This window comes from Mixophyes fleayi, chromosome 1 (genome assembly GCF_038048845.1).
Source record: "Mixophyes fleayi isolate aMixFle1 chromosome 1, aMixFle1.hap1, whole genome shotgun sequence".
NCBI classification, from domain to species: Eukaryota; Metazoa; Chordata; class Amphibia; order Anura; family Limnodynastidae; genus Mixophyes; species Mixophyes fleayi.
The window spans coordinates 266,190,719-266,200,773 of record NC_134402.1 but is presented as its reverse complement, the minus strand read 5'-3'; the positions used below and the strand labels follow the sequence as shown (position 1 = coordinate 266,200,773).

The 10,055-nt window shown below is 36.0% G+C and overlaps 1 protein-coding gene across 1 annotated transcript in view; it reads left to right on the top strand.

Annotated features, from left to right (window-relative positions):
* DENND4C (DENN domain containing 4C) overlaps nt 1-9,787 on the top strand; it is a 185,954-nt gene extending 176,167 nt beyond the window's left edge. The window contains exons 30-33 of the mRNA XM_075210659.1: nt 541-658; nt 4,127-4,280; nt 4,370-4,434; nt 5,822-9,787. Coding sequence (XP_075066760.1) covers nt 541-658; nt 4,127-4,280; nt 4,370-4,434; nt 5,822-5,958 — 474 coding nt within the window. The 3' untranslated portion in view covers nt 5,959-9,787. The remainder of the gene's footprint in view (nt 1-540; nt 659-4,126; nt 4,281-4,369; nt 4,435-5,821) is intronic.
* Nucleotides 9,788-10,055: the final 268 nt, after the last annotated feature.

Genomic DNA, 10,055 nt, shown 5'->3' with positions numbered 1-10,055 from the left:
ATAACCTTCTCTTTTCCTCATGCAGCACCTAGCTCTTGTGCTTATTTCTCCTCTCCAGTGCACTTTTTACATCCGTCTGTATTTTGACAAATAAAATAAGGTGAACCATGTGCATTGCTAAATTACACACATACTTGTGTAATGAACAATAAAAATTAAAGCACGTGGCTAAATGAGAGCATGAAGTTAAGGCACATACTGTCTCTCTAATTTAAGTGCAGTAATTTAGCTAGTAGCAGCCAAACCTGTTTCTGGTTATCTTCTGTGCAGACCTACAATTGTTACAAGCAGGCTGGGAAGAGGAGATCAAGCTGCTTATTCAGCATGATTCAACTTTTATCTTGCTTTCAAAGTCACTGTGTATTTAATGACATTTTACAAGTTATAAGGTTTATGCTGATCTCCTGAGGAGAGAACATCAGTGTATATATGCTTGACTTCCTCATACTGTAATATTTATATAAAAATAAGGAAATGGTGTGCCATGCCGACAACTTTCTTAGGGAATAAATTTTGACTTTCCTATTCTGTCATTTGCAGGTCCCTCAATCATCCCTGTCACACGACAGCAAGCTGGTGTACATCCAGTTGTTATGGGACAATGTCAATCTTCACCAGGACCCTGGCGAGGCTCTCTATATTAAATGGCGAAGCCTGGGTAACTAATGCGTGATGACAATATAAGCATATGGGAATAATTTAATATAGCTTAATCCTATAACAATACTGATATATAATTACCAACCATCCTAGGATCTGGGATTTTAGTTTTTAACTACGACAGAAGTTCTGGGAAATTAAAGGGTTTTTCCACCTTCCTGCCATCATTTTTAATTACTAGGTGTCACTACTGCTCATTCTCCATAATTATCTACATAGGGAGGGACCTAAAGCACGTCTAGTGATGACAGCAATCTTCTTATCGGTAGACCTCTGCTGCCATGCAAATAGGAGCAGACTATTGTATTTAGCAATGCATCAGGCCGTTCTGAATGCTGCCAAGGACCCCATTAAATTGAAATACTGAGACCCTACTGAAATGAGCAAATGGTGGAATTCCCAGTAGGGATGAGGGGAACACACATATGTACTAGTGTGGGGAGAAGGGTTGGGTCAAAAAATATGATCGGACGACCAAATGTGTGAAGTCCATTAACTGATCGTGACTTTAGAAGGTAATGATTGCTACACCCCCAAAAGTAGAACCAAGGCTTGACATTTTTGCATGGCGTTACAATTTTTCCCTATAAAATATGCAGTACTTACAGTATCTAGACTAGTGTAATAATGGTTATGATATAGAGAGAGCCATTTCTGTACAGACTGCTACAGAAATTTTTGCACTTTATAAATTAAAATTAATATACTGTAACAGCTGTAATATTTAACTGGTCACAAAAAGAACAGTAAAAGTATCACATTCTACCTGGTCTGTAACTCATGCACTCCAGGTTGGGATCAAAATGTAGGAATTATCCAGTACTTTTATGTTAAAGGGATTCTGTCACTAACATAAATAAAGAAAAAACAGAACTCTAATAGCCATATTACTTTCTTATATCTACAATATATTTGATATATTCAAATGTGTTGTGAAAGTAGGAGATGACTTGTAATGATGATTGGACAAAAATTCCTTTATTAATAACAAAGCATAGATAATTCACCATAGAACATTTGTAAATAATGACAGTGTGCGGTACAGATGGCTTTAACCAGATTTTATTTTGTGGGTTTTTTTATGCCCTTCCATGTATTGAAAATTTACATATACAGCACATGATAGATTTAATTTGCACTGCAATAACAATTCTGTATTAGACTCAAATAAAGGCCTTTTGTTTCTATATACATATTATTTTTTGTCTTTCTCTCATATTACTTACATTTGGAGCAACAGCAGCATAGATAACACATCTGTTTATTTTGAGAATCAATGTCAAGCTACAGTGTAACTCCCTTCCTTCTGTGTTACACTATCATTAATTCACACGTTTTTATTTTACTTTTATAAAGAGAGAAATATAAATCTTCTTTCAATGTAGCTGTGTTCCTTTTAACTCTTACCATGTAAAAAAAAGCCTCACAGCTTTAAGTATATAATATAATATTCACACATTATAGCTAGTTACAGCTACTTACATCTCTACAGACCTTTTTATTTTCTTGTTTCCTTATGCAAGCTCTCACTCCAGGACTGCTATAAAATAATTAGAATGCAGTTGTGGTCAACATTATTTGATTCCCTTGAATTTTAAGTACATCATGTACAATATCGCCTGTAAAAAAGAATATCATGAAACAGCTGTTCTGTGCCAAACATGAGTATGTATAGACCAAAGCTAAGGATAAAACAATAATCATTTTAAAAAGCAATAGTAGGAAAAACTATAAAAACTGAAATATTGCTATGACACAATTATTAGCACACTTTTGAGCAATGCAAATGAATTAGAAAAAAAAAAGAACTGGATTAGACTGGTGTGATAAATTAGAAGTTCGATTCACCTATGATAAAATGTCAGTGCTCACATGACTTGCTTTAACCAATAAACGATAGCTTTCATGTTTTAAAAGGCCACTTTCTATTCCATTACTTTGTCACATTGGTGAAGACAAGAGCTGTCTGAGAGCATCAGAAGTACGTTTATCGCCAGTCAAGACCTGTAAAGTTTACAAGGCCATCTCCAAAGACCTTTGCATCCTAGTTTCAACAGTGCACAATATTATTAAAAAGTTTGCTACACATGGAACTGTGAAGGATCTCTCTGGATGTGGAGGAGAGAGGGAAATTTGATGAGCGAAATCCTTGAAAGTTTGTATAAACTTTGGAAAAGTCACCACATCCAAAGAACTGAAGGCTGACCTGGAACAATCTTTAGTGATGGTTTCAAGCTGTACCATACACCGTACACTAAACCCAGAAGGCCAAGGAGGACCCCACTGCTGGGAAAAAAAATGATAAAAAGGAACAACTGATCTTTGCCAAAACCTAGACAAACCACAATCCTTCTGGGCAAATTCTATGGACCGCTGAAACCAAAATAGAGCTCTTTGTCAATGCAGACCAGCAATTTGTAGACGTCAAAATGACGCTTTTGAGGAGAACAACACCCAACCTACAGTTAACATGGTGAATGATCCATAATACTGTGGGGCTGATCTGTTGCCTCTAATACTGGACTCCTTGACCGTATTGAAGGAATCCTGAAATGTGAAGATTTTCAAGGCATTTTGGGCATATGGTTCCTCCAGCACAATTGCTGTAGATAACCAAATATTAAGGAAGGGTCCCTTTAATACTGTCCAGGTCATATTTTTATATTTTGTCTTTGACATTACTACATGTAATTTAAAAAGGAAATTGCTTTGGGTTCATAACTTTGGACACCCTATTAAAATATTCTGATGATACCAAGTTGGTACATTTCCATTTATTTCTGAAAATGTTGTACAGGTTATATAAAATAAATAAAGGGTGTCAATAATGCTGATCAGAGCTGGATCTAATGATAGCTAATGTAAGAGTTGCTTTCAGGGTCCATTTATATGAATTTATTAACACGACCTTTAGTGGCAGTCCTGCTTCACGTCTCTCCCATGTGGCATCACAAAACTACATTATAGGGATTTCCTATTATAAATGCGGATGTGCAGAGGACTTCGGCATGCAACCCTTGAGCTTCACTTTGACTTTATTCTTTGTGTTTCTTACTCTCTCTCAAATTGATAAGAGGTCAGACTTACAGGTGGACCCACTGTATTATGTCACTTTTCATATACAGTGGCACAACTTTAGGCCCAAGTCAAAAAGTTATGTTTGAGTGCAGCATCTTCACATTAAATAACAACTATCATTGATATAAAGAATAGAATTCAATAAGGGACATCTGTGTAAAGGAAAATTAATGTCATCTTTCCGGTGTAGCCTAGAATATGAAAACAAATGTCTGGTTTGTATGGTTAAGGCCACATTTTTGCTTTGCAACACTTTTCACAAATATCTTCACATAATCAATTTGGTTTAAATAACAACAACATTTTTTTTTTCTTTTCTACTATTAAGCCATTTTGTTTCCTATTGATTTTATAGCAACACTTAAAACAATTATGTTTCATGAAACAGAATCTATCAAGAAGACAGGAGCTCCTGTACCAAAAGCCCTCCATGACATCAATTATTTACTAGAGAGCATCACTCTCAGTATCCAGCACAATGATGTTCAAAGGCCTATCAGCCTTGTACTGCAGAAGTGTGGCTCAGGCGGAAAACGGCAAAGGTGAGCACTGGAAATATTGTTGCTTTTTCCTGCACTGCACATTCTTGTATAATGATTGAATCCTTATTTATTTTCTTCTAAATACACAGAAGCATTTATAGAGAGATACTGTACCTGTCTCTGGTTTCACTTGGGCGAGAAAATATTGATATTGGTAAGTAGAAATTTCTTGGTAATAGAACACACAGAATGGAAAGTTCTTCATTTGCATTTAATCTGTATTGAGAAATAAGAACTGAACTAAAACTAACTGCATTCAGCATGTAAATCTGCTATCCCAGCACAATACCTACTGGCTATCATCATATAATTTTTATTCGGCATACTTGCCTACTTTCCTGGAATTTTGGGGAGCAGGCCTTCCTCCCGGATCCCATCCTCTGTATTGTTTATATTATTCACACACCATCATAGTTCCCCACCCTTCCCCCCATTGTGCGATGCAGCTCTTTGGGGGATTGTAATACAGGGGTGGAGCCATGGTTACACCTTGCCACCTCCCACACTTACAACATAGTCTCCCCTCCAGGATCTCCCAGAGATTAGGGTTAAATTTTGGCAAGCATGTTATATGGTACTGAATATTTCTTATATTATTTTGTTTCTAAAAATCTATTCTTATTCTTTCTGTAATGAAAAGAACAGCACATATTTATTCATTCAGGGTTGAATCCTTATTTTTTTGGGTTAAGTGAGGCAGTGCTATTTTATAGCAAGAATGTTAATACATTTTGGTTATAAGAATGTTTTTACTGTATTTTACATACACGTGTAGGCTTTATAGCCTACCATAAATGTAATTGCTGGGTTTGCTGCATATTTTACACCATAGACGCCATTTTTACATATCTTGCACTGATGTTATCCAAAAAGACTGACTAGTGGTATGCAAGTCAGATGTATGGCTCTACACATGCTGTTGAACCATGCTCCTGAATGTAATGTTAGCCTAATTTAGTTTTGTGAAGCATCTCAATATCATCTTTTTTTTATTATTTACAGTATATTATTTCCAGTGTATGGCCTTTTGGTACATTTTAGCCCACTTGACTTCTAGCCTTAATGATTGCTCTCTAGTAATTATGAATAGGGCTTGTGTTTTTGCTTGCTCAGTTATTTAGCCTTTGAAACTTGCCATTTATACATGTACTTGCCTACACATAACAGGTAGTATAAACACAGAAATCCTTTCACACTAGCTCTGAGATACCATGTACAATACTGCCTGCATCATTCATTTTGCGGATCAGTGCTAGAGTTCCTGAAACTGTTTACATCGCTAGGGATATACAGGCAAATATAGCATATCCATGTCACATCTGTGTGCTACCAGCCTAATCATTTATATGTATATAGATAAAGATAGAAAATTATTGGTCCAAAGTAACACAAACAATGTCTGTATAGCAAGTTGTCCTTCAGTGAAAGGTTACTGTGTTTTTAATTCCTGAACTTGTGGCTTTCCAGGCACGTGTACTTTGATAAATCGTTCATCTACTAAACATTCCCACTAATAAGTTTATTTTGTTTTGTGAATTTAGAGGCTTTTGACAATGAATACAGACTTGCCTATGAAAAACTTCCTGCTGACCTTCTTAAGAAAATGCAGAAGATCGATGCCCCTCCAAGCAAGAATGTGGAGTGCTGTCGCAGTGTCTTTGTGGCACCCTTGATTTGATCAGAGTCCATAGAACTATATTTGTGTTTCATTCCTTGGAATTAAACCAGCCTTTTACATTTACACCACTGCAGGGGTCACAAATATGAATGTAATTTCCTGTTGGCCTTTATCAGAGCACAAACCAGGAGGACTGGATGACCTCATGGACAATGAAACATTTATTCCCTCCACTAAATTATTCTGCAGCAGTTCAGTAATGGACCCTTGTGGATTGGCTACAGCCTCACTACTATCTTTGGCAACTTACATTTTGATTGATAATTGTCCACTTACTATTCATTTCAAGCATGGATTGTGCATTGTAAAGGCACTATAGTCAACTGCTGGAAACCGCTACAAGGAGGATATGGCTGCATGTCTTTTTAAGAGGCTAATGGAAAACTCAAGCATGAATGCAGCTATAAGGAGTCCTCCATCACACTGCCAAGTTTTCCCACCTGTGCGTGGATATAAATGAATGCTGAATATATATAGAACACTTTCAGGCACATGCTGTTTCAGCTCTTAAATCATGTGCTTTTCATATCGCTTATTTTAAAACGTATGTCAGATAGCTTTATACCGCTCGACCAGCCTTGTAGACCCGCCTAGTAATATTACTCTGTCGTCCGTACTCTTCTTAAGCAGTGAGACATGTTGTTCCTATGTTTGACAATCCTCTTTCCAGAAACTTGAGAACAGCTAAGGCACATCTCTGGGAGAGCAGGGAAGCTTTACACTTCCGAGTGACCTGTATGGAGAGTATGCCAGAGTCGTTTTCTGTATGCATTATAGCAGCCTCTTTTCAACCAAACTTATTTAATGAAGTCCATTATTTAGATTGAAAAACCACTTCAACTTGTTTCATGCATTATCTTTTTATTACAGTTGTGCCTTGTGTGCTGTTGCTCAACAACAAGTTCACCTCCAAATTACTGAGACCTAAAAAACTTTTACACATAACAGTAATGTTTTGTGAAATCTATTGTTCATGGGGATTGCAGAAAACAGGTATTCTGATATACACGCCACATTTAAAAAAACTGGTGCAAAGGAAAAGGTTGGTGTTGCCCATAGCAACCAATACGATTGTGACTTTTGGTGCAGTTTAGAAATTAACTTAGTGCCTACTTTTTTCCTTTAGACCGATATATATTGCACATATTAGGATATAGTCTGCTCACCAGGGAAGGTTGATCCTATTTCTGACAAAGAATATACCTGAAAGGTTAAATTTATGTGTTACTTGTGAGGATTTACTCTAAATGATGTATTTAAGTGCCATGAAAAGGTAATTCCATGAACCTTATGCCTATATTGCAACACTTAGGGGGAATTCAATTCCCCCCAAAGTCCCGCCGCGCTAAAACTATTACCGTTATCACGGTAATAGTGCTCGTAATTACCAGTATTACGGTAGTTCTAACGCAGGCTTTTTGCTTGCTGCTCCCTGAGCTGCGAGTAAAAAGCCGCCGGGTTAATACTACCGTAATAACAGTAATATCTATAACGCAGCGGTACTTCGGGGGAAATTTTAATTCCCCCTCCCCCTACAGTAAAATGTGATTTTACTTGTATTTATATCTTGTCAGCTACATCAATCAGTATGAGTTGTTGCATAAATGAATACAATGTAGTTTGTAGTTATGGATCTTTAAATTAAATCACAATGCCTTCTAGCAGAAAATCAATCATAACTCCTAATATCTCAACAAATCTTCATGTAAACTTATCCATGAACTTACAGAGATCTATGTGTCTTTGCTGTTTATATTACTTAGGGAAATCTAGCAAATGCTGCATTCTCTCTCTAATTAAGAGACCTGACAAAAACTAGTGGCAGCTCCTGTGGTCTTGCCCTGTTCTGAAACATACACTACATGTTGTGTAGACTCTTACTGCAGACACTACATCAATCTGTGGAATATTTCTTCTTGCTCAGCATCAAGTGGAAGTGCCTTCCTCATGTGCCACTGACATTTATTAAGCAGTGTAAGGTTTTGCTGATTAAATGTTGTTTACTTGACAATTTTTTGTCATCGATGTTAAACTTGACCATTGATGGTCTGAACTGGAGGTTAGTTTACATAATAAGACAAGAATTTCATATATCACAACCAATCATACTTGATTTTAAGTCTTAAAACATTACAGTAATACAACTGCACTTAACACCTTCAGTGTCGCCTATCTGCTCTATATATTATTCGTTAACTTAAATATCCTTTCAAAGCTTAGTCGCTTCAGTAACATAGTTATATTGAAATAATGTATACTTACAGAGCAATATTACTTTATTTTCCAGCTGCTGATAACCAGTTTTCTGACAAGAAAGGTTGTAGCGACCATTGCTACGCATCCTGGTTGTTTTGCTCACAACATTACTGACATGGCTGGTTTCTATTTAGCATATAGAAACTTCATTGTTTTTAAGCTACATCTTGTACATTTCTTCAAGTATGATTGTGAATTGAATGCCGAAAAGTTACGGCATTGCACGTGTCTCCTTTTTAAAAAGCAAATTTACGTCATTGATTCTCTTGATATTGTTAAACTCTTTATAAAATAAGCAAATGGGTTTTTATTCAGAATCACTGTTCTCCAACTCATCTTATCTGTGTAAAGGTCCCATTGATTTCTTACTTTTATCTCAATCGCTGTAACAAATTTCCTCATATGAATCAATATTTGGAATAATTGAGAACTTTGTTAATTGTAGGTCACACATGCATTAACAGTAGCTTAGTTCATTAACTTGTATTTTATGTGACTGTTTTCAATGACCCTCACAAACTAGAATGTATTTTATAGAGTGACAAGTTAATGTCCATCATAGTGTTGCATGTCCTCCATTATCTCCCCCCCCCAAATATGTTGTGTATGAACCAGTGTCTCCCCTCCGTCCAAAGAGTTGTCAGTTTTCTAACCTACATGTGAATGTAGACTTATCTCATACTCTCTTATGCAAATTAGATGTTCATAACAGTTCCAGTGTATAGTAGACTACAGTAATCATCACAAATGGCTACATTTAAAAGAAGCTAGGCTGTTACACAGAAACTGCAGTAAGAATTGCATACAGATCTGAAGCATATGTATGTACAAAAGAGGCAACTTACTATGCACTAAGGTAGAATGGCTTCTGTATATTCTTTAGGTTAAAATGTTATGTCTTAAACGCATTATGGAACCTTGCAATTGTGTTACCTGTCTTAACTTTTTGTTCATTTATGTAGTATGAGTTTGATCATTTGCAGTATTTAGTGTACTATCATCTGTTAAACTATTTCAAATGTTTAGTGCCTTTACTTCCTGCTTCCTACACCTTCCACCACTGTGCCTGAGGATCGTTCAAGCTGTGTTTCCTCTAAAACTAGACATTTTTACATGAGTGACCTGATGTGAGCAAAAGGGATACCTTATTCCAAATGATCACATAGTTTTGTCTGGATTATAGGGAGAAAAATACTGAACTTACTATGTGGAAACATGAAGATATCATGTGAATCATGCAATGCCTTTTGGGGACTAAAAGGTTAACAATATAGGCAATTCAAATTATTTTACATAGTTTTGTTTTTTAAAAGTGTGTAAATAATTTGTCCATTTCTTATGCATTTTGAATAGGTAAATGCAATGTGTGTTGCACTGCAATGCCTTAATGTATACTCCTTTCTTTATGCTTTTAGATTGAGGAAATGTATTTGTTTTTGTACATTGGAAAAAAAAAACTGATCTGTATTTCTAAGCTTAATGTTTGTCATCAGAATTTTGTATAGAGATAAGATATAAGTGAAACAGCATTGTGTTCTTTTGAAAGATAAAAATAAAAAATAAGTAACATTTATCAATGTGGTTGATTTTTAATTGCACATCACCATTATGGAAGACCAATGTGATCATAAAGCAAACTTCATCCTCATTTTGTGGTCATAATGCCAAAAACAACACCTTGCCTGTGAATATTGTGGTAAATCCATTAATGTAAAAAAAACATTTGTATGAGGGCGTCCTGTACATACTACATTTTTCATTTATAGGGGGGAATTCAGTAGTGCGCGTAGTCCTGTTGAAGCCTCACTTGATGAGGCTCCGCTGGGATGTTACAGTACCAA